At 40.9% G+C, this 24483-nt stretch overlaps 1 protein-coding gene across 5 annotated transcripts in view; it reads right to left on the reverse strand.

Moving 5' to 3' along the window:
- Window positions 1-536: 536 nt before the first annotated feature.
- LOC104487020 (cohesin subunit SA-2) overlaps window positions 537-24483 on the reverse strand; it is a 60231-nt gene continuing 36284 nt past the window's right edge. Inside the window, exons 16-33 of one of the 5 annotated variants that reach the window (XM_086768726.1) lie at window positions 24117-24234; window positions 23111-23214; window positions 22574-22666; window positions 22399-22488; window positions 21180-21383; window positions 19608-19684; window positions 18540-18627; window positions 17430-17507; window positions 15454-15546; window positions 14575-14743; window positions 12546-12697; window positions 11606-11707; window positions 10142-10296; window positions 9921-10049; window positions 5813-6003; window positions 4599-4773; window positions 3518-3611; window positions 537-1967 (exon numbers count right to left, since the gene is read on the reverse strand). In XM_086768726.1, the coding sequence (XP_086624852.1) occupies window positions 3518-3611; window positions 4599-4773; window positions 5813-6003; window positions 9921-10049; window positions 10142-10296; window positions 11606-11707; window positions 12546-12697; window positions 14575-14743; window positions 15454-15546; window positions 17430-17507; window positions 18540-18627; window positions 19608-19684; window positions 21180-21383; window positions 22399-22488; window positions 22574-22666; window positions 23111-23214; window positions 24117-24234 (2112 nt within the window). In that variant the 3' untranslated portion in view covers window positions 537-1967. Of the gene's footprint in view, window positions 1968-3470; window positions 3612-4598; window positions 4774-5812; window positions 6004-7845; window positions 7917-9920; window positions 10050-10141; window positions 10297-11605; window positions 11708-12545; window positions 12698-14574; window positions 14744-15453; window positions 15547-17429; window positions 17508-18539; window positions 18628-19607; window positions 19685-21179; window positions 21384-22398; window positions 22489-22573; window positions 22667-23110; window positions 23215-24116; window positions 24235-24483 lie in introns of those variants that run through there. The other 4 variants (XM_086768719.1, XM_086768732.1, XM_086768740.1 and 1 more) reach the window with 4 other exon arrangements.

Genomic DNA, 24483 nt, shown 5'->3' on the forward strand with positions numbered 1-24483 from the left:
GCTACTTGGCCATGGTTTGGGGTTTTTAAACAGAAGGGAAACACAGAGCATTTATGTTAAGCTCTGTTCCCTAAGGTGGTGTGGGAAAGGAGATGACCAACTGGCCCTCCAGGAGATGATACTGAACTTCTAGTGCTGTTCAAGAGCTGCTTTTCCCTACCTGAAACACTGCAGCTGGAACCTCCACTTCTTAAAAAGGGGGCTTATAAATGGGCAGTGTTCTGCCAAGGGCTTTCTCATCACACAGGACCATTTCTCCATGGAACAGAGCTGTGATGCAGGGTACATCGCTTCTGCAGGGCCTGCAGCTGTTGCTACTTCATGCTTAATGAAGTGCCTGTTAAATCCTGCTCTCTATTATCTTGTGATAATCAAGTTGCTTTTTTCTTAAAGGATGTGCACAGATCTAGTAGAGCAAATTCTTGTGGAAGTGCCTTTTCTTGCAATAGATGAACTATAAAGATGATGGTACCGTCCCCCGGAAGGGTAATTTCCAGCCCTAGTCCTTTGTTACAAGAATTAAAGCACCTGTATACTTGATGTGGTCCCAGGTAGAACTGGGTTTGTAGTCCAGCTGTATTCTGCCTAGCTGGTACATGTTTGGGCCCAGCTGCACAAATCTAGCTGGGTGAGGGAAACATCGCTACCACAGTCCAGGTCTCGGGGGGGTACTGACAGAGTCACAGGGGAACAGAACAAGTTGAGAATCAGCACTCTCCCCTTGCATTAGCCTACTGCACACTTAACTACGTAAAAAATCAAGCAATGCTTTTACTTCTTCTGCTTCAGGATACCCGATACTTGGGAGACAGTCATGACTTTCACTTCCATGTTCATGGGAGCTCACTTCTCAGTCTGTTCAATAACAGGGCAAACTGGAAGGCCAGTAGTGCTGCTGCTCTTCTCTCTCCAGCCTTAGTGTGGGAATATTACTTGCACTTTTTTTTTTTAGTACTAATGGAGAGCAATAGTTCTGTAGTTTATTTTGCACAGTTACAATCCTATATATATATATATATATATATTTCTATATAAACCAAAGCTGATAGGATTAATGCAATGTACAATTCCATGGAGCAGTAAAGGGTCAGCGAAAGCAGCCAGCACTCCCCAGCCTACTGCCTCTGAAATATTCTTAAATGAAGATAATTTCCAAATTTTTGATGGAAAAACTGCTTTTCAAGGGCCATATTTACAGCCTATTTACATTGTCTCTTCAGGCCTTATATGTTCCAAGTAAATACTACATGATCACTGTGTATGAAGGATTTCTTGCAGAGGAAAATAATCAACTGGTCCACTGTTTCTTGTTACTTAGAAGCCTTGATGCAAGTCTCCTAGGAACAGCTCCTGATCCCCACAGTCCACTAGCCACATCTCTGTAAGTACTGGAGTTTAGAAATACTTTCAGACAATTTGATCCAGGTTTTCCATCTTATGGGCAGGAAATGGCACTGCCAAGTCAGTTGCCATCACCCAGCAGGTCGCCATTCGTAGCAGGGCCAGGCTCCTTTCTCCCAGGGACAAGTAAACAAGTAGATACCCATCTCAGTTATCTCAAATGGTAAAAGAAGCATACATCCACCAGAACACAAGCTTGCGTCACCTAGTTTACAGTCTTTGACTCCGTATTTGTCAATACCCTCATGCCAATCCTTAGGTTGGGAATTTTTCCAAGACAGCATCAAGAACCAGGATGCAGATGAGTAATGATGTTCATAACACCCACAACCTTAGCGGTGCAACAGCAAAATCAGTAGCACCCATAAACAGCAATGTGGAGAAATCAACCGCAGTGCTAGTAACCAGTGGGTGGGTGCCTACAGGCAGAGATTGGACTTGATGATACATATCTCCTGCTGCCTTGGTTGATGCCATCACAACCCCATTTTCAATTAAACAATTTGCCAAAAAAAAATGGTAGCGTATTCTTCACTTCCATTTATCATCTCAGCATCTTAACTGTCCTATACTAGAAGAAAAAAAAAAAATTCAGTCAGTCTCATGCTATGAAGAAAACATCATGTAAGAGCACCTAAGGAATCAGAGTAAGAGTGTAGCATCTAACAATCTAGCAGCTTGTGCAGAGCTGGCTCTTGGGAAGCACTACGTTTAACTTCCGCAGAAGGAAAGAAACATTTCTATACCACAAGGAGCCCAGAAATGGCACCACAGGGAAAGGCCACATACTAGATAAGTAGTGCATTTTCTGTGTGGCTTCAATCTTGGTGAACCGATTTCAATTCTTTTATTATCTATATCGTCAACAGCAGCTGCTCCAAGCACCTGGTCCAAACAGTCTACATTTTTGCAGGCACATGACTGAAAGAAAAGGTAAAAGTCCCTTTTTTTTCCTTCTAGTCCTCTTTCTTTAAATAAACAAAAAATAAAAAAAAAAAAACCTCACCATTCAAATATGAAAAGAAACCATTTGCTCAACTCTACAGGAAAAACTCATTTAGAAAGTCAAGAATCACACAAGGTCTTTGAATGTGGCTGTTTGTTAGATCCCAGATAACCAGAGCCACTGGAAATCAAGGAGTTGCCTGAATCAAAAAAAAAAGCTGTCTGCCAAACACTGGGTTTACAGTCTGTTAGAAGTTAAGAGAGCAAAAGAAATACAGCAGAAAAACTTGAAGGAAATGCTCAGCCCATTGCAATGGCTGACACAGCAAACCTTTAGAGGACGTCAGGGATGTGACAGGCTGCAGCATAGAAAACCTCATGGTGTTTTTTGGGGTGGTTTGTTTTTTGGTTTTTTTTTTTCCCCTTTCAGTACTGCTGCAAGGCCCCTAATGTACAACACCCTATCTGAGTCCTTGCACTTCACTGGCCAAAGGGCTAAAGGTCCTTCCCTGCTGCAAGTGTCCATTCCAGGGCTGAGCTGAGACCCAGTCAGACAGCTGCAGTTTTGCCAAACATTCATCTGATCCCAAAGGCAACCAGTGCCCACAAGACAACCCCCAGGCTATGCTGACTGCCACTTCAAGCCCACAACGTTTGCATTCTTCCCTTCAAAACCCCCAGCTGGTCTGGGGACAATTTAATCTCCCCAACAGCCTTGACTGGAAAAGCGCAAAAAAACTCCAGCAAGAGCCCAGGGCTGACCAGTGATCCGACACATTCCGAGTCTTTCGATCTAAAGAGCACAATGCAAACACGGTTTCTGAAGTAGCCATTCTCTGCGGGCCACGCAGCAGTGCCATCCCTGCAATGTGTCAGTAACACAAAGCAACTGCAGCAAATGGCTCTTAATCAAGAAGCTTCACAATACGGGGAAAAAAGGAAACTGGATCCTCCTCTTAATGCATCCTAGCTTGTGTTCAATGTATCTAGGATGTCTAGGTGCTAAAGTAAGAATTGCCTAAAAATGCAGAAGGGAAAATCCCTTTTCTCAGCCTCAAAGGGGCCCTCTGCTGCTAGATGGGTACTCAGGAGATTCTGGAGATTCTGAACTCATGTTCACTCACCTCAACTACAGCTGCCCTCAGAGCTGGAAAACCTGAACCAGAATTACCTAGTCTGCACCAACCACATCAACATCGACATCTTCAATTGTGTCTTCTGCTTGACCCTCCTCTGAGACATCTTCTGTCTTAATCTCATCTTTGCTGGGAAAAAAAAAAGAAAAAGAGGTTGCACATTACACAAGTGTGCTTAATGCAGAGTAATTCACATATTAAAATCTGCTGCTGAGATGTCCATGTAAGGTAGCCCAAAGACTCTGGCCTCGTATTTCCCAGGGATGAAAGAGATTATGCTCTGAGGAATTTCAAAAAAAAAAAAAAAGCAGTTCAGAAACAAAACATTCACTTAAACCTTCATGTTTAAGAAATTTTTGTTCCTATTCTACTTGTATTCACCAGGTCCATTCAACAAGTGTCCCAGAACCTGGAAAAGCATGCATCTTTCTGGGATTTGCATTTCATCTTTTAACCTACCAATATGGGAAATGGCACCTAACACCACAATACATGAAGTGTATTAGAGGAAAATACCCCAACTGAGCACTCCAAGTGCTTTACAGGGCTCTAAAGTAGACTCCAGACTCCCTGTTTCTGCAATATCTCTCTTACATCCAAGTTCTGTGGGGTTTCACTCAGGCGTGTGTGCAAGGCTGCACAGAGACATGCACCTCTCTAAAAGGAAGTCGCCGGTTACACAGCAGATCTGCAGAGACAAGGCTTCTCTTCCACTTCCAAAGATGCAGAAAACGCTCACTGTCTGCCTGCAGCACAGAGCCAGGGAGTAACCAACACCACAGCCCTCTAATCAGGACCAGAGACAAGAGAAGTGGGACAGGGAGTTCCCCTCCTTCCTTGTCTTTTTCTCTGCACACTCAACATTAGTCCAAGGAGGCACGGAAGCCCTGTGACACTGGGGACAATCAGGTTCAAGCAGCAAATGCAGATAATGGACTGGGAAAACAAAAAAAAAAAACAACCTGTCCTTGGGACACAGCCCATAAGAAAGACAGGAGGGGCACACACCCTTTGCCCATGGAAGAATTACAAAAAATAGAAGTGGAGATAGATAGAGAGACCCCAACTGCCAATGCCAGGACAAGCGAAGGAGCTTGTAAGATACAAAACTCTCACCAGTATCTTCTCCGCAGCCCTGCCGGACAAAGGAATGGCAAATGCTCCTGCAAGTGCATCTCTCGGGATTTCAGCCTCTTTCTGCTTTTCCCTGCTGCAGAGGCAAGCTGGGAAGCACACTGCAGGCCTGGAGCTTTGCTTGCTGCTTCAGTCTGGCTGGTTTCAGGCAAAGACCCTGTAACAGACAGTGAAGAGACTTGTTCTCCACCCTCTCCCTCAGAGAGTCTTGAGATGGACATTTCCAGCATGCTCCCCACAGCACTGAAGCAACGGGGCCAAGCTCAAAGGGAGGTCTGGAGCAGAGCATTCATTTATGGAAGAAGCCAGCTAAAAGCCACATAAAAGAAAATCCATTAATTTGCCTGCTGGTCATTTTTGCAATCTAGATTTTTGATCTTGGCCCTGATCCAAAAGTGCTATCAATACTGCTGAGTCCACATAACCCTCAAGAAAGGAGGGCCTTTGGGAAGGCCCAAAGAAGCACCTTTCTGAAGGCAAGTCACTGAAAAGAAAATTTCTGAGATAGGATAAGAAAGAAACCAACAGACGCTCTGGAAAAATCCCTTTTCTTCCACATACAACTGCCTAAGTCCATAGCACTTGCTTAGCATTTTTACTGGCAATTGTTTTCATAATGGCTTTACTACATTTAACTAAGTCCCACCAGATCCGTGCAGTGAATATCTCATTACAGACTGGAAGTCCGTGAGAGCTGCTAAAGGCTGGATGCAGGCCACCTAACTATAACTCTTTAAGTTAGGAGTATAATCTTACAGGCTCCCTAGAAATTCAACAGAGAGAAAGACCTCAGAAGAGGATTTGGCCTAGATCATCTGGGCTGAAGATCTGAATCAGCTTCTGGAAATACCTCTCCTGTCTCAATTATCTACAGGGCCTAAAGTAACAACGCCCTTAACTTAACAATAGAAAGCAACGAACTAAGTCTCAATGGCACTGACAAATGCCAGAGCTCAGTAGAGAGCAGAATTCCAGATTATCTGAATTTGGCTCACTCAAAGTCTCCAGACCAACCTTATTGCTACTGAGTGATGAAGAGACTGACGACAACAACACAGCTGAAGGCAAAAACCACAGTTCAAACTGGAAAGCTCACAACGTCCAACACACCGCGGTTCTGCTAATGCAAAGCAGGAAGTGCATTTTAGCTGGGACAAAGCAAAAACAGCTCACCCAGAATACAGAAGTTTTCCTACCATTAGACAACTTCCTTTTAAAAGAAGACGTCTTAGATGTGCCCACGGGGGACCACTCTCCTGTAGTGCCGAGGACAGAGCTCTCCTCATCTTCATTTGCCAATAAAGAGTTTCTGTACCAAATCAATGGCTGCCATTCGTCTCCTCTGCAAGGCTGTGGTTCTGCTATATACCTCTGTAAGTAAGCGTACCTGGAGAAAACCAAAAGCAAGCATAAGAATACTTGGTATCTTTCCTCTCATATCTAGGGGAAGTATTGCTAGGAAGGCATTTTCCATTTTTTACCCTTCATTTTTACTCTTCAAAGATGCAGACAGAACTGTCAAAGAAGAAGAAAGGGCATCCATTTTCTCAGAAGTATCTGCCATCTCTGAAATATCTAAATATTTAAAATGCAAATGCCTTCAAAGCTACAAGACTGCTTGAATTTTTGCATTAGAAACAACACTACATCTACAGGAATTACAGAACAACAAGTCACAGCCAAGTGCTGCTGCCGTCAGGAGCAGTCTGAATGGAGCAGAACTCTGTGAGGATGCACTCCTTCTCCTGGTGACCCTTTTCCACCTCACGGACTGCAACGCCAAGGAGATCCCATGTGAGAGATGCCCCTTGTGATTCAATAGTACAGCAGGTCAGGAAATGGGGTATTTACGCCATGAGTGCCTGTTCTGTCAAAATTAAAAACAAGAACAACTGACAAAAACACTTTTCTAAAATACCATCTCAAACTCAATCCAGTTCTCCCAGGTTCCCAATAAAATTTCAAGTGTCTGCAAGAAACAGTTAACAGCTCTGCAGTTAGGACAACACACAGGATGTGGGAAACATTGGTTCAAATCCCTGTTCTGCCTGATTCAATCCAGAGATTTTACATTGGGCCTCCCTGAATCCCAAGTGAAGCTATCACCTTTTTCTGGAGCAAAGAGGTTTCGTCCAAACATTTATTCTGAAAAACAGGACATTTCCGACAAAGTCTTGTTGAGCCGTTCCTACTTCATAACAATCAGAAAAGAAAACCAAAGTCTGACCCTGGATTAGAAACTGGATATTCACTACATTTCAGCTACAGCTCATCACTTTAAAATCAAGCCCAGTGTTGTTAAAACAGACTCCACCTCAGCGAATACCAGAAGTGACAGTTTTAACGCCAGCCTGTACAGCATGTTATTCTTTCTTTGATTAGGAGTGTGGCCTGGAAAACATCAGACATTTCGTTCGCTTTGCAAAACAAGAAAAGCAGTGCGGGGAGGAGGCTAGGGTAAGCACTGACTCTGAAACAATTAAGAGTCCCGGACTCTGGGGGCCCCAGGGATCAAGAAACCCTGGTAATGGAATTTGTTGGTTTCAAACAAGCATGTATTGTAACTACTGTTTTAGGGTTTAATCCAACTGCTATCAATGTCAATGGAAAGACTCCTACTGATTCAGGAATCAGGCCCTTCACGCTCCTTGTTATTCAATAATTCATTTCTCGTGTGCATTTTGTGGCACAGAGCAATTGACAAGTCAGATATTTTACTGCCACAGCCCGGGCAATTACAGGGGAGGAGGTTAAAATCCATCCACTTTGATAGTGTTGAAATATACTCCTTTCTAACAAATGCCCATATTCTGTATCTCATCTGTTACAGGTACATTCACATATGTTCACATACAGACCTGGACATCAATCCTATGATTAATAATAAAAATGAAAATAACCAGATGTTTATTTCTAAAAGTTCATGTTGACCTAAAACATTCCATCCAGTAATTTATGATGGAGCTAAACCTAAATATTTCTAAGAGGAAATATAATCTCCAGTCCCGGCAAGGCATTTTAGGCCTCCCAGAATAGAAACTGTTACTCTAGAAACACAGTCTGAGTGTAGTTGTGGATAAAATTGCAATTTCCCCCCTTGTGAATTTTATTGTTTCCCATTTGTTCCCAGCAGCAGGGGGAAGGTCCAAAGCAGTAAGAACTGAAGTCAAAATGCATTTCCCTGCTAGGTTCTGTATTTCCCACAGAAGTTTTCAATGAATAAACCTACCTGAATGTATCTAATACATTCAGGAATATACTTCTGGAATATATCCTCTGGTCAAGAAGTTAAATATTGCCCTAGGAAAAAATTATCAGCATTTAGCTTTAAATTTGCCCACATCAATGCTGAAATATTTTCCTCTTGTTTAATTAAAAACTACTCCTTGGAGGTGAAAGAAATGACAAAGTTTTTCAAGGATGGATTAGCAGAAATCTACTTATTGTGCAAGTGTCACCTCATAGATGATAAACGGCTCTTTAAAATCCAGACAACATGGACAGAGTTGTACAGAAACTGTACAGAACAGGGGCTGGAGCACCTCCTCTGTGAGGACAGGCTGAGAGAGCTGGGGCTGTTCAGCCTGGAGAAGAGGAGGCTCCAGGGAGACCTGATAGCGGCCTTCCAGTACCTAAAGGGGGCCTACAGGAAAGATGGGGAGGGACTCTTTATCTGGGAGTGCAACGATAGGACAAGGGGGAACGGTTTTAAACTGAAAGAGGGTATTAGGAAGAAATTATTTACTATGAGGGTGGTGAAGCACTGGAACAGGTCGCCCAGAAAAGTTGTGGATGCCCCATCCCTGGAAATGTTCAAGGCCAGGCTGGATGAGGCTTTGAGCAACCTGATCTAGTGGAAGGTGACCCTGCCTGGGGAGTGGAACTGGTTGATTTTTAAGGTCCCTTCCAACCTAAATCCTTCTGTGATTCTATGATTCTATGAAAACCAATTCTAGTTGTAGATCTCAAAGATTCTCTCTGAGAAAAATGCAATAATAGAAAGAGAAGTTATCACTACCCATAGATTATCCACTTTAGATTTACCAGGGGTTGTAATCAGCATATGTGAAATATTTTAATTCTGTATTTTGCATTTTGGGTTTGAATTCATTTTTTAAAATACATTGTCTGGGTAGCTGAGAATCATTAATAAATTGTCTTTGTCATGTGAAGTAACATGAAAGTAGACATTTTACCACTCCTGACCCTTGTTATATATAAACTGGTTGATGATACCCATGTAAGTTAAGCTCCAATTTAAGACAAAGTGACACAGGAGCAAACAAGCTACACAGGGCTCAGCAAGATGTGATGGCTGGGGTTTTTTCCCTTTCTGCTGACTTCTTCTCCAAAGTGGAACTTTTCTTATCAGGTACTGGAGTGACTTGCTCAGAAATTCAAAAAGTCAGATGTGTCTTAATGTTTCATCTTACATGCCAATGTCTTCAAATATGCTCTCAGGAAAATGGAAATACCCGTTATGTATTTTGTAACAGTTTTTACGGTATCTGTGCACAGAAGTCTAAGTGCAGAGATCCAGATCCCAAATAAGCAGCACTGACTAGAGAAGTAATGACAAAGATCAAATAGAAGGAAGAACATTACTTCCTTCTCAGAAATGACTGTGGAGTTGAGGCAGGTGAAGAAGGGAATAAGAGACAATCATACATCTCTCTGTTCAGATGCATAATGCCCCATTATGCCAAAACAAGGCTATCGTTCTTATATTATTAAATGTAAATATTTAAAACACTGTAAAACACTGGCCCAACTGAATCAGGGCACATTCTCTTTGAAATAGTAAATTATTGAATTTAAATATCCACATTATGAGCAGTGTCATGTATATTCCTATCCCAAATATGTTCCATTAAACTCAAGTAATTGAGTCCTGAAGCTGTGGAATGAGATCATTACAAACTAATGATCTGGGCACCACCTCTTCCTCAATCTGTTCTGCTTTACTTTTCTGTTCAGAAAAGCATTCCTGCCACTGCACTAGCCAGTTAAGTGGCAAATCTCTTCCACCAAATGAGCACTGTTTTTCCTTTAGAGGAATTGCCATATGTGGCCACAACTATGTCTAAAAGAGATGTGGAATGCATACTGCATATACAATCTGAAATAACTACCACTACAAAATTCTTACAAGTGTCTCTCAAACTAACAGCCTCAGGGGTGGATCGATTTCAAAGGTTCTCTGAAAAGCCCTTGAGTGACTTCTGCAACACTGAAGGGTCAAGTGTCCCATGTTCATACACAAAACACAAACTGTGTATGACAGTGTACAAGAACTTAACTTACACTAGTCTTTTATCTGGCTTTAGCAGCTTGCTGGAAAATTCACTGATGATTAACAGAAAGCTCAAGTTAGGAGGCAAGCATTTTCCATCTATTCCAGTAGCTCCTTGAAAAGCAAATTCAATCCCTTCCCTATTGGAAGAAAAAAAAAAAGAAAGAACAGAGTAATAAAACAACTAAAAAAAGCAATGACCATGAATGCAGTGACGTTACATGGCACATACTTGTGTATCATGGCTACAGATTCTCTAGATTTCACTTGGTCCCAGCCAAACGTTAGTGAAAAGCGACGAGCAAGTTCTTTCATATTTGTGAAGGAAGCAGAGGAGAACTCCACACCGCTACGGCTGTCTTGGCTTTCTGTATGTGCCTGAAATAGCTGCAAAAGAAGTCGCAGAGAAGCAACCACATGTAATCCTACAGGCAAACAAAGCACGAGGAGGACACAGAGACATGCGTGGCAAGCAACAGTTCGCTTACACAGATAAAAGCCTTATGAAAGAGCAGGTAAGTCATGTGCTTCAGAAGCACACAACCGGAACAACAAGGAACTGACACAAAGGACACTGTTATGCTTAACAGATAAAAATAAATAAAAAAAAAAAAAAATGATGTGCATAAACAGAGAACCGATTCCGGATGATGAAGGCTCCGCTGATCGCATCTCCTGTTGGGGCTTCTGAATCAAGCCCCAGAGGTCTAATTTGCCTTAGAGTCTGAATATCAGAATGCAAGTATAAAGCAGCAAGTTTGGCAGCAGCGTAGTCCAATTTCTGAGAGTCAGACTGGGTCAAAAGCACGTCTCGAGCCCAATTAACTATGTTTGCAGTTTTTTTCTTAACAGAACATGGAGGTAGCTTGTTCTCTTCAACCTGTTAACTTTCAAGGTCAAGCAATGGCCAAAAAGAGCCTGGTGTCTATGGGATACCTAAACACAAAGTCCTGACTATGTCAGCAGAATATATGTAGCCAAATGCTGCTTAGCCTCATCTAAGCTCAGATTTCAGGGGCTAGTTCACAGATCTAAGCCCCTGGCAATGCGTGTGAAATAAGCAAAGCTCATGTGTCAGTACCCTCTGGGAGGAGCCTGCTCTGTGGCTTACAGCACGACTCCAAGCTACAAGCAGCTCTGGTCATGGGCAGAGCCGGCAAAAGCAGCTGCTAAAATAGCTAACTGGCCTCATCAGTCAGCAGCTGCAAGCCCCAGCAACTGAGACCCTTCAGAAGAGCTGCGACCCACTTTCTTCCAGAAAAAAAATACTGGAGATTAGAGCTGGACAGCCACAGACACATTTGTGGTTCCTCAAATTCAATAGGAGTTGAGGTACTCCGTAAAACACAGAATAAAATCCTTAACCTTTGTTAAGATGAATAGACACCTACCATCTCCCAAGAAACACTCTGTAATCTTACATCAGTCCTAACACACTATGCATTTGAAGATTAAAAACAAGACCAAAAAAATCATGCACAAAACTACATTTTAAAACAGATGTAATGATTTGAAAGGAGTTTTAATTATGACATGCAAAAACCAACATACACATAGAAAGTACAGGCAAGGAAACAATTTCTTTCACTAGGTTTTTCAATGAATTTGAATAATTATGGCAAGGTAGGTAAAAAACTCCAATATGAATACAGCTGTCATATGAGCCCCTAGCCTCTTGCTTTAATCATAACCTTACCTGCTGCAGACAGAGAATCAGTGTCTTGGCACTCTGAATTTTGTTATTGTGCCTGGTCTTGCTTAATGTTTCTTTAATTATGTCTCCAAAATCATTGTAGGTCTATTAACAGCAACAAAACAAATGAGAATTATCATTCCCTTTCTTTAACACTGGGAGTACACAAAACACATAACTGTTCATGTGACACAAGAAGATCGTAAAACACTTCCAATATCAGAACACTCAAGCTAAAAGATGAAAACTGGACTTTTTATATTATTTCATACATAAAGCAATGGCATGCTCCTTTAAGAGTACTGTGAGGATTACAGTTACACTGAAATTGTTAAGTATTTACTACAACAAAAGAACAAAGCCTCCTCAAGAGAGAAACAGAGAGTTTTCTGTATTTAACCAGTGCTTGCCTTGGGCCCAGTGAAGTAAAGAACAACATCCATATTCAGGTATTTCCAAAGCCCTGTAAGGAAACTGCCCACTCTGTGCTGTTCTCAGCCCTCCTGAAACCCATTTCAGAGCGGCTGAAGCTCTCTACCAGTTGTCTAAACACCGGGACTCATGTGAAATCTAGGCCATCTGCATATGGAGTATGAGCTGCATGAAGTAAGTTGACTGCTTCAGTGTGAGAAGCTCTACAGTGAGAACACTCTACCAGCCATAAACTGCTTCTCTTCAGTGGCGTCTCTGGAGAAGCTGAGGAGAAGATATTCAGACAGATATACCCTCTACTCAATTTTCAGTTACTTTGTCTGCAGTGAGGTACTTTTGCACAGCAAAGAGGAGAGATTTGTCCCAGTCCTGCTTGATTTTATAGCCCTTCACTATTATAGAAGGATTCTGAGCCATAAGACTATTAACCCCACATCTTCCACAAACAATGGAGTCACTTTCAAAAACTAAAATGCACTGAAAAGTAAAGCAACCTTATCTAACACATTACCTTCACGTAATATTTATAGATCTCAGCAGCTGCAGTCATCTCTACCACATTATACACTATTAACTTGCAATACGCTGCAAGAAGACACCGCTTGTTGTGCAAGTCGTCAAGTTTGCAACTTTCATCCTTTTTCTCCTCCTCTTCTGTCAGGTCTAGGGAAACAAAAGCATTGAAGCTTTGTTCTACTACTTTATTCAAGATATCTCAATTTTAATGACCAACTTTCATCCAAATAGCACAGACTCAGCTGTTCAGTCAACACGCTAAGCAGCAGATGCTAGCACTCATTCCTGTGTGTATCAGAAAACACAGGTTTATTTCCATTTCAAAGCTTGCAGCTGATGACAGTGGAAACAACTTATTTCCACAGTCTTCTACTCTGATCTTCACAGGGCTTTCACATTTCTCCTAATCAGAATCTTCTTGTACAACACTGCTCACAGCTACAGAACAGAACCAAACAGAGTGCAGAATAAAAGGCACAAATATACCAAATGCTTCGAAGAGACTAGACAAATTGCAATGGCTTTTTTTTTTCCCTAGAATAACACAGATGCGAGAAAACCAGCACATAACTCATCAGAAACCCTACAAAAGTTGCCACACACACTCAACAAGAGAAGAGTTCAGATGAAACTCTCCAAGTGGTTACCCACAAAAGTAAAGTAAAAAAGTTATTTCATGTCATTAAGAATATATTAAGTCTCTAGAACATGTGTTAATTACTAGCTGGATAACTTGTGGAAAACAAATACTTTTAAGATTCTTCCAACACAGCTATGAAGGTGCTTGGGGAGAGCTTCTTGCAGTAGGAGAGCTGAGATACGCTCTTTCCTGCTGCGAATGTAATCTATCAACTGCCAAAAGGCTTCAGTCTTTGACCTGTAATTTTGATGTGGACTGTTTCTGCCTCTAGCACGACTATGGGCCTGGAAACAAACATAAGGCAAGTGACTGACCAGAAGTATTGGCAAATTGGAGTTACAACTAAAATGGAGCAGCTGCCAGCTGTGCACACAGAGAAGCACACCCATAGCGTGACAAAATCACTTGTTCAGGAAGGAATCTGCAATGGGATGATACGGATCTTTTGTGGGGAGGACTGAGAAATTGAAAGCATCATACAAAATGCGTTTGAAACAGATCTCAGGCCATCTAACCCAAAACAGGATCAGTTTTATCACATATGCAACCTGAAACATAACCTGCTTCAAAAACTCCCACAACTAGGATACTACAGCCTACTTGAGCAATCTTTTCTATTGCATCTCTGCCTTTACCAGTAAAGATTCTCTTCTACTATCTCCCTATGGCAATTCAGGCCCATCACTTCTTGCATACACACTGTGACCTGAAGACATGTGGTGCCTAAAACTGAACACAGAACTCCATCTGAACAGCTGAAGGACAAGAGTTTGACACAGTAATCTAGAATAATGCTTGTTTTTTCAAAGCATGACACTTAAACTCGGCCTCAAAACCACAATGAATTAACAATCTATTTTCAAAATAGAAATAACACAATAACACAATAACAGCCTCAATACGGCACCTGAATGTGTTTGAAAAAGGCAACAGAGCAACAAGTACAATTTTCCACTAAATCTGACCTATACTCCCTAAATTGAAATCCACTAGCCTTTTACTCTGATGGCTTAGAAGTGTCCATGCATTGACAGAGTCACACTGTAACACTGCAAGACCCTCCTCTAACACTACCATCTGTACCACTAAAGTCAACCTACCAAACTTTTACGTTCTCAGTCATCCCAGCATTACATCAGCCCTTTTCATCCCACAAGTAAATGGGCAGCTATTTCCTGTTGCCTTATCCACAGGGGACACAGATCAGCGAATAACAGGTCAGCCCCTTTGTTTGTAAAGGGGCCCAAACAAAACAAAAATAAAAATAAAAACCCCAAGAACGAGGAAAAAAAAAAGACCAGCCCCTTTTCCTGACACATTCAGTGCAGATGACAAGTGATAGTAAAAGTGGTAGATCGTTTCTCCAGTGATGAAGATGTCTTACCTTTGCTTTCCTCTTCTTCCTCCATGAAAACATGTTCCTGGACAAACAAAAGCAGTTTTTCCTGAAGTGATGTGCTAGGAAGATAATCTAGAAGTCCAACTACTTCTTCCTTGTTATTTGAATCCTGATGACTCAAAATCAGCAACCAGTCACAGAGTATCATGAAGGCCTAATTTTCAAGCAAACAAAGCCAAAGGATTTAGAGACCATGTTACTTTTCATCCCAACTCCATTTTGCATCTGCATCAACACCACAAGTCACAACCTAGCTTCTGTCCCACTTCCTCCTTGCCAGCTAAAGATTTCTGTTTGCCCCAGTGTGGTAAAATGCCACAGCTATGCTCTTCCAGGACTGTACCTCAGGATGCAGTATATACAAGTATCATGCATAAATATCACCTAAAGATTTTCAAACTTCCATGGGAAGTAGGAAGAGTTCTGTTATGCTAGAACATCTCCCTTCTAAACATATGAATCACTGGACAATTTCTCTTTTTTTTTAAAGTAATATTCATAGCAAGGCATTAATAAAGCAATGATAGCAACCAGTACACTCATCAGTCTAATCAGAAAACACAATTATTATCAACTGGCAAATGGAGTATTCAGATTCAGGCCTTGATTCTGCAGATGAATGTATGCTGACATGTATCTGTGCTTGATTTAAGCATTAACTTTTGTAGCATTTTAACTAGAATAACTTCAATTTTCTTCTAAAATAAATAGTGGAGGATTGGTTTTTTTAAAGAGTTATTTCTCTGCTAAGAGACAAAAAATAGCAAAAATCAGCAGAAGGAAATACTAGGTATGAAAAGAAAGGCAGGCATTTAAAAGGAGGACTGAGCATGAATGCCAGTTAAGTGATAGAGAAACACAAACCTTTTCTCTTACGTCTTTTTCCTTATGGTGGAGGAAGCATATGCAAATCTGACTGAAACGTCTCAATTCTCTTCTTAGTGCAAAAAGAGTCTCCTAAAAACGTATTTAGGAAAAAAGAGACAGGACAAATATGTTAGGGACTATGATTCAATAGAGAATTACAGAACAAACAACAGTTGCATCTTTCTTCCACTGATATTATTCATTTTAAGATAGCACAGCTGATGACATTATGAAAGAAGCTGACACCTCACAGTAGCAACAGCTTACTAGCTGGGAACAACTTTAAAACCATGTCTTGTTTTCAGGCACAGTATCTCAGACAGAAAGGTCAATCCATAAAAACTTATACTTCCCCTCCAACTCTGGTGCAGAAATGTGATAAATACAAGTAGGACATGTGCATCTGTCACACTTGCTGAAGCTAGTGGTATGCAGCAAGTCACAAACTCTTCATTTCTCCATCTACAGGATGGGCAGCTCTAATAGCAGGTATTCCCTTATTCACTTCAGCTTATCCTTATAAAGCAGTGATTTCCACTTGAGAGATGGAAGTAGAGTCATGAAAACCTTGGTCCATCCCACCTAATTTTCAACGTGAATTGTCTTCTGGAGTCTCTCTTCTTTCTCCCTCTATTGACTACAGAGGGAACACAGTTTAACTACACCACTAACTTTGTCACTCTGAAACTCAGACACCTCTATTTGTTAAGATGAATCCAGTAAGAGAGGCTATTTGATTTGCCCACAGCTACATAAAAGACTTCCTGATCCTTCAACAGGTCCCAGCTGCTACACTGCAGTGAGCTTTGAGCATTCAAAAAAGAGAAAGGCCCTTACAGGAGGGCTGGATTTCATGCTGTGCAACTGTATCTTTGCAAGAAAGGGGATCCATCCCAGGGCATGCTGAGAAGTAGAGGGGGAGGCAAAAAATTGCCTTAACACTATTGGGGGAGGAGGGGCAGGGGAAGAAACAATCCTAGAGCTGCTGCCCAGGAAATGCTTTTTTTTTTTTTTCCTCTTGGAACTTCTCTCTCTGACAACATCCAGATTTGGCCCTGCAGAGTGGGCCGTAACATTGTGCTTCCAATCAAAATCTGGCCCCATATGAAAGGCCAAATTAAAAAATGTGATACCCCATTATCAGTCAAGCTAACCATGTCTGGACTGAAAGGCAGAACATATTACAGCAGTGAGAGATGCAGACATCCACACAGGAATGGAACGGGACGGGAATAGATAGTGAATCAGTCACCAAATGGGCAACCTCCCAGCTAGCATTTGTCACACAAAACAAATGCCCATGTCAGCATCCTGTTCTGTACACAGGAGCACCAGGAGAAGGGGACAGAATGAAAGAAGCAGCAGCACTCAGTGTAGTCAGAAATCACCATAAAGGGGAGCCACACAGGTTCAAATTCATATGCGAAACAAATCATAAAAGAGTTTTCCTCTCTGGTGTCTTAAACTAGACTGTCTTCTGAAATACCTGCCAGAGCTTGGCACTTTATAAAACCAATTAAGAAAGTAAATTGTCAGCTGATGAGAAAATTATCCCTTTCCTCAAACTTTCTGCCAGAAATATCTAAGTGAAACAAGAAAATAAAAACAAAACAAAGCAACAGGATTTCCTGGAGTTTTCACTGAATATTCGAGAAAATAACAAACTGTTTAGTAGTGGAACAAGTTCCTTATCTCCATCAAGCCCCAAGAATTCGATGCACATGTTTTGCAGTAAAAATAGAGGTGAACCATTGTTCACTTATTCTCTTATAGACTGAAAAAGCATAAACACTTTTTTTTAAGAAGAGGGCAAGACAGACAGAAAATGTCTCAACTCAATTTGGTCTCCTCAAGAAAACACACAAATTATCTTCTTAGAAAGCTTGTTTTTTTCTGGCAATCTGAGAACAGAAAAGCGACTTAAACCTCTAGAAGCACAACTCTGGGTTTCAAAATTACATGGGGTGGCCAACCTTGGGAGAGTTTTCCAAAACTGCAGCTAGCTGCCACAGGAGAGAAAAATATGTGCACTGGAGAGCTGGCAGGATCATCTGCAAATAAAAACACATGTCCTTTATTTACATGAAAGGCTCAACAGCAAAAAGCTTCGTTTGAAACAAAGCATCCAAGCCTGGCATCCAAGTCTGGCATTCTGCTTGCATGACCATTTCTGCAATGTAAAGTATTTAGACCCTTAAAATAAACTTAATAGGTTTACATACAAGCAAACATTGCCTCCTGAGAAACGTCATTAGTAAGGTGCTGCTTCTGCAGGACTCTGATGTCTTGACAAGTTCCGTGGAAAGTAACCATGTACTAAAAAGGGTGTTCACACAGGCTAACTTCAGCTTAGCTTCTCAGGATTTCTCCGCAGTCTTTGGTGAAAGGCAGACTACTCCAGAGGGCAATTCAGAGCAGAAGTCAAACCTTGGTGCTCCTGTACTCCATCTAAAGGAGTCCACCTCTACCCACTGCCTGCAGGCTCTCTCTACTCAACTAAACTTCTCCCCTTCCCAAAAAACCTCTCTTCTCTCCTGAAAACAGGGGCTGATTAACATACATGACTGCTGGAGTGCTTCAACTCAAATCCCTGGAGAACTAGGGTATACATCTCCACATTGGCACAGTTGCAGCAACAAGACAACGAAAAGGCTGCAGCTGAGACAACTGGTCATTACAAACCATCTTCACCAAGAGTTAATCTGCAAGCAACAGGTCCAAAGTATTACAGTTTCTGGATACATGCAATCTGTAAGGGGCTCCTCACGGTCTCAACAGTTTAATACATATTGAGAGCAAGACTGTGCAATCAATGGGAAATATTGAGCATGACAAAAGATTCATCCAGATGTCAGATGATTATCATAGTTTTGGATAATCTCCAAAATAAATGAATCTGTGCCATGAATTTGCCAATTCAAATAACCTTATACCAAAGGCAGCCTCAGTTTCTCAGATTGAGAAATGGAAACAGTATCTTCCTGCCTCATAGGACATTGATATATAAGATTATTTCATATTTCCTAATTTTCCTGCTTTCAACAAGAAAAAACCTCTTTCAATGTTAAATATTAACAACTCACCAGAACAGGCAAACTCCCATGTTTAATTTCAAACACCAGCAACCTTAAAGTCTTGTCATAGAGATTCCACTTGTTGAGGTCATGGGCACTGCAAGTGAAAAAGAAACAATAATGATACACCAAGCAAGACATGAAATCTCACCTGACCAAACAGGGTAATTGTATCCTATTTTTGCCTTCATCTGATGTACAGCAATAATGTTAAACAACTAATTATTAATTATAAGGGAGGGAAAAATGAAATTAAGTTTTTCATTATCTAATGCTGCAACATTTAGTCCACAGCTTTTTTTTTCTGCATTCCTACGACAAAACTGCAGTGTCGTGAGGAGAGGAAAAAGAGGCTTGAGCTCTGTACCTTTTCCTATATTCTATCTACACTCTCTAAGTGCCCAAAAAGATCTAAAAAACAATTTCCCCACTGCACTTTAAAGGACTGTTTCTAATACTTTTGAGTGTTCGCAACTCAATGTTAGACTTCTCTTTTGGAAAAACAGAGCAGCACTAGCACGCAGGACAGGTAAAAGACGCATTGAGAAGGCGGCTCAATTCCCCTGCTGTCTTGCATAATAATTTACTTGGTGAATCCCTGGAGAACCAAGCTGTTGAGAAATCCACCTTTTAGCAAAAGGAAATAAAATAAACTAAAACAAAAAAAAAAAAAGCAGATTACATCTGCTGGGAAAAAAAGACTGCATTCACTACACCCTCTTCAGACTGACCACCAGTGTTAACAGTAAGGCAGTGCAAAAGCACCTACCTAGGAGGGAAGCACCACAGAGAGGATCTCTGTATCCACTCTGACATCCCAACTCTGTAGCATACGCTTCTCAGCCACATTAGGGCTGATGCTCCAGCCTCAGTAACAAGTCCAAAAAGACTACCATCTCCAAGAGTAGAGTTCTGTTAAGAAGAAACTAAACCTTGCAGCACCTCTCAGAGGGATCCTTTTCATTCTCTTGTGAAAAATCTTATTAAACTCAACAAATAAGAGCAATTGTCACTTTGCACCTGTTAGGTCAACACTTAAGTCTATGGGAAAGTAAATTATGTAAATAAACATCTCACTTATGAAAAGCTGCTACTCTTCTCAAAGCAGAGGGCATCTGGGAAATTTCTCCTGCATCCGTACAAAATCCTTCTTCCTAAATAATGAAAGTTTGGGAAAGAGAAAGGAATTAGCCAGTGTGGGGCAAGGCAACTGCTATGCTCTCTTCCCAACCAACCCACAAGCTTGAATTACTGTCCCCCAACCCTTCCCATTCACCTTTAACCACGATACTCATATCTTCCTCTACAGTAAAAAGAAAACAACCCATTGACTGCACAGAAATTTTGTATAAAGAAATGTCCCTGTTATTAATAAACCCACGGCAGCCTCCCTACATTACAGTATTGCTAACACAGAGTAAAAACTCGCAATTAGGCTAACACAGAAGTGCGAAACCCCAGACCATTCATGGTCCCTCACACAGTTGTTAACGATCTCTGGAAAGCTAATTGTTCACATGGTGCTGACTCTCCTTGCTTCCAGCTGCCAGATCACATTCAAAGATAGCTAAAAATATATTAAATACTTTCCCATAGATGCAATTGCTGTAGTTTCCACAAGTATACTACGTGATTATGGGAGACAGCATATACAACCAGGAATTAGAAGGGAGGGGTTCCAGGACAAAATCTCTTTATTTAGACATGGATCACACTAAGGAGGAGCTGAAGAATCCCTGGTCTAGCACTTATCTTGTTTCTCATAAGTACACATTCTCCCACATTGACATAGGTATCTATTTAAAACCACCAAAATAAATCTAATCTGAGGTTAGGGGATTTTTTGGCTTGACACATTTTACAATATCCCAGTGTCCAATAAAAACCTGCCAGTGTTAACTCTCATACCATGGCATGACACCTGTTCATGACGGCACAGTTGATCAGATCAGCTGCAGGCTTCTGTTGTTCAGTTCAGCCAGCAAGCTATTCATATCACCACCAGCTGTTTCTGCTTTTTAGAACTAATGAAAAACTTTGCATGAGACGCTGCAGTCCTCCTTCAAGGGGAAAGTCATCATTTCAAAGACCCCAAAGCTTTGTGCAAGATTCTGCAATCCTCATTCAAGGGGAAATTCGTAATTTCAAAGACCCCAAAATTATACAATCTGCATTACAGACTGCTGGGTTTGTTGTTGTTTTTTTTTTCCTAGTACTATCTCTACACTGAAAGTGGCAGCACAAAGGACATCTTGTGCACAGTCAAATATGTAGAAGTACAGAACTACACCTTTTTGGGAACAGTCTTATCACGTATAGATCCACAGCACTTATTAGCTGATCTTGCACACGGTATCCTTGGTACATTAACAGAGCAACTACAGAGCTTAAGTCCAGAAGGCAAAATACCCTGTTGCTGGTGTGGACTACCTCGTTTATTATTTTCCCCACTCTATTCCTGCCAAAATACATCTGCTTCATTAAAATGCAAACAGTCAATCTTTTCAGAGGCACAAACACATCTTTGAAAGCTCTGCTCCCCTCAAGCAGAAAGAGCAGCCAAAGAATAGTTCCATATACCCCTTATTTTTTTGTGTCTTCTTTTTCATAGAGAAACAGTCTCTTTATCTCCACAATGAGTCAACTCACCTTTTGCCAGAAGCCATCTAGTAGCTGGTTAAGCTGTCCCATCAACTCGTCTATCAGTTCAGTTAGAGCATGATCCACCTGGCTATAGATGGAAATTTCTTCACGGCAGAGGATATAATAAGTCCTGGAGGAAGCCTCAAGGACAGATATGTCAGAGTGTTTGGCCACAATGTCTTTTACCTCTCTCAGAAAAGCATCCAAATGCTGCAGGTGATAAAAGGAGTATTATAGGTAAATTGTACAAAAATCCACTTACACTTTAGATGAATTTCACTAGGCCCCTATATCTCGTCGTACAACCAATATGAAATAAATGCCAGTCTAAGGAGCAGAGGGGCAAGATTAGAGGATACAACTTTTGCAAGGAGGGGTGGAGTTTATAGCTCTTTTTCATTATTGTTGTCTCCAGATCTTCCTAAAGAATGAAGCAACTGGTTTAATGCCAAGACACGTTTGGCATTACATAAAAATAAAGACAAAGGTAGGGAATAAAAAATGCCTTTCCAAAGGACAGGTGTGTCTCCAAACAATGGAAGTTGTCTCCCTCAGCAGCAGAGAATGAAGAACGCTTCAGACCATGTCAGCAACTGGGGTCTTCACTCTTAGTGAGAGGAGGTAACTTCTGCCATTCTGCTCACTCTCTGTCTTCCAGTTAACATTTTGCACTGAAATTAACCTAGGAGTGTTCACCTAACATTACCTTTCTGTAAACATCCCTGCTAAAGAATACATTAAGCTATTTCAAAGATTTCATCTATCTGTGTCTGACCATCCCTCTCCCATCAGCAGATACACTATCTGCATTCTTATCTCTCAGTTACTATCATTCCCCAGCAGCTGGGAATCAGTCTTCAAGGAGAATGAAACCTATTAACCTACTCTGTAGGAAACTCCTGGGAGACACCAGCTTAGACACATGGCGTAACCCACCCTCTCTCCACCCAGCAATGAGAAACCCAGGGCTGGGCCTACCACATGGAACCACAAATCATTACCTACCAGGAGTCACAGCATATCAGAACTGACAAGCACTAAGACTTTTCTTTGGCAGCCCCAAATAAAAAAGTAAAGCCTGACTAAGACCACTTTCCTCAAGGTATGAGCCCCTTTCTTTATATTTCAACAGTTTCCTACTTGTTCAAAGTCCCAGTAAACTCTGTGCATTGTCATATAAATTTAGTACACCCCACATGAACCAACTACGCCAATTCCTATTCACCTTCTCTAGATGTCCCGTACTGTAAAGATCTAAATCATAATACTGAGGAATCTGGAGGAGATTTGCCACTTTTTGTGCATCTGTTGAATACTGCAGAGAAAAAACAGGATATGAGTACACTGCAGGAATTTTAATGCAATATTTAACATGCATTCACAGAGTAGCTGTTAGTTACCTTTGCCAAAAGCTGAGGAAGCACCGTAATAAAGTGTTCAGTAATTTTGGTACAATCTTCCAATTGTATTTTCTTCTCTTTTACTGACAGAATCTGCAGATAAAGCATTTTGTTTCAATTACAAAATCTCTTAGATTTCAGTCGAATTTTACATGTAACCTAAGGTTAACTCACATGCCTTTGTCTAAAGCATACCAACCTAAGATAAAGATACTTGTCCATGGAGACAACTAGATGCTTTTTTTATTTTTTTGTTAGCCTTAAATTAGATGCAAATCATTGAACAGCTATAGCGCGTGGATAAAATGCTCACCATTTGTCAATAACATGCTTCAACTGGCTTTCCTCTAATGCTCATCTCCTCCAACATCCACTAATAAGATCCAGAGGTCAAAAGACACTGTTTCATTTCATAACAATAAGTCATTTTATTTCCTAAGATATACCTATGGACACTATGAACATGCTGTCTGGCAAAGCACATAGGGCAAAGAGAATGTGATTACAGGACAATAAATAAGACTAAGATGCACTGACTTTTTTGGCTCCACCTCTGCCCACTGGAGGATGACCTTCAGCTGCTTCTCTAACAGTTGCGAGGATAATTTCAATGAGAGCACTTTCATGGGCATCACTCAGTGCTGTAAGTAAATCAGTCTGCTTTCAGCATCACACAAAAGAAAAATGAAGATGCAGCAACAGCTAATGTAAAGCCTACTCATCTATCTGAGCAACTGTGGAAGGACACTACAGAAACAAAGATGCAGTGTTGCTAAATGAATACTTAGTGTTTGATTTAATTTGAAGAAAACTGTTTTCTACATTTACTCAACAAAAAACCCCACAATTATTCCTCTCATGGCTATACTTTTTACGGTAGTTGGGCTCCCAAAAACACAGGCACTTTTAACAAGGCCTACTCCTACTGACTACTGTTTCATTTAGGATAAAACTGCCTCTTTGAGTACCAAAATGCTTTAACTCACTGGGTCTACAAACTTTGATTTCAATCACACAACCACTTCCAGTTCTACTACAGCAACTATTCATAGAATGGTTTGGGTTAGAAGGGACCTTAAAGATTCATTTAAGTTCACTTTAAAATAATTCTACAAAAAACAAATTCTCTGGAGTGTTAGATGTAAATGAACTCAATACATTACTCATTTTCTTTGCAGGCATGAACAATGGCCTGACAATATTGCACTTCAATCAATTAATACTTTTAGATTCTTAAGTTCTGGACAAACGAACAAAAAAAGTGAATGCTGCGTAAGCACTATGGCTTAATTATGCAAGTATTCTTGCAAAGTTTCTAAACTAACATTACATAAATACAGAATACTGAATAAACCAAATACGTTGATATAATTATCACATTGGCAGTGCCATCAAGTTGCATCTGCTTTGTGGCCCTTGGGGACCAGAATTTGGGATCAAAGGGTACTGTCGTATGGAATGATCCTAAAGTAGCTGAAGGCAAAGTTCAAAAAACAGTATCAAGAGATTCATTCAGATAAAACTAAACTCTTTGCTTACCCACCTTCTCCACCTTCTTCAGCATTTTTTAATAGAAGTGTGGTCATGCACTCCCAGTCCTTTAGGAATTTGCCTGCCCAGTCCCACAAGCTGTCTATGAGGTATGCAACATGTTTGTGTAGCTAGGGATTAAAAACACAAGCTTACAGCAGCAAACATATCATTAAAAGAAATACAGCTTCATATGTTCTTCTCCATTTTTCCAGTAACAACGCTTTGTCATTCACACATCTGTTCACACACATATTCCAACATATTTAGTTCAAGGCTAATCAACCTTTAAACACCATGTTTTTGATCTGATACAAAGCAGGAAAGTGAGAAGATAAAGCAGGACAAGCAGGGAAAAAGCTTTTCTTTTCTCTTTTTAG

The sequence above is a fragment of the Chlamydotis macqueenii genome, chromosome 1, assembly GCF_036417535.1.
Source record: "Chlamydotis macqueenii isolate bChlMac1 chromosome 1, bChlMac1.mat, whole genome shotgun sequence".
Lineage (NCBI taxonomy): Eukaryota > Metazoa > Chordata > Aves > Otidiformes > Otididae > Chlamydotis > Chlamydotis macqueenii.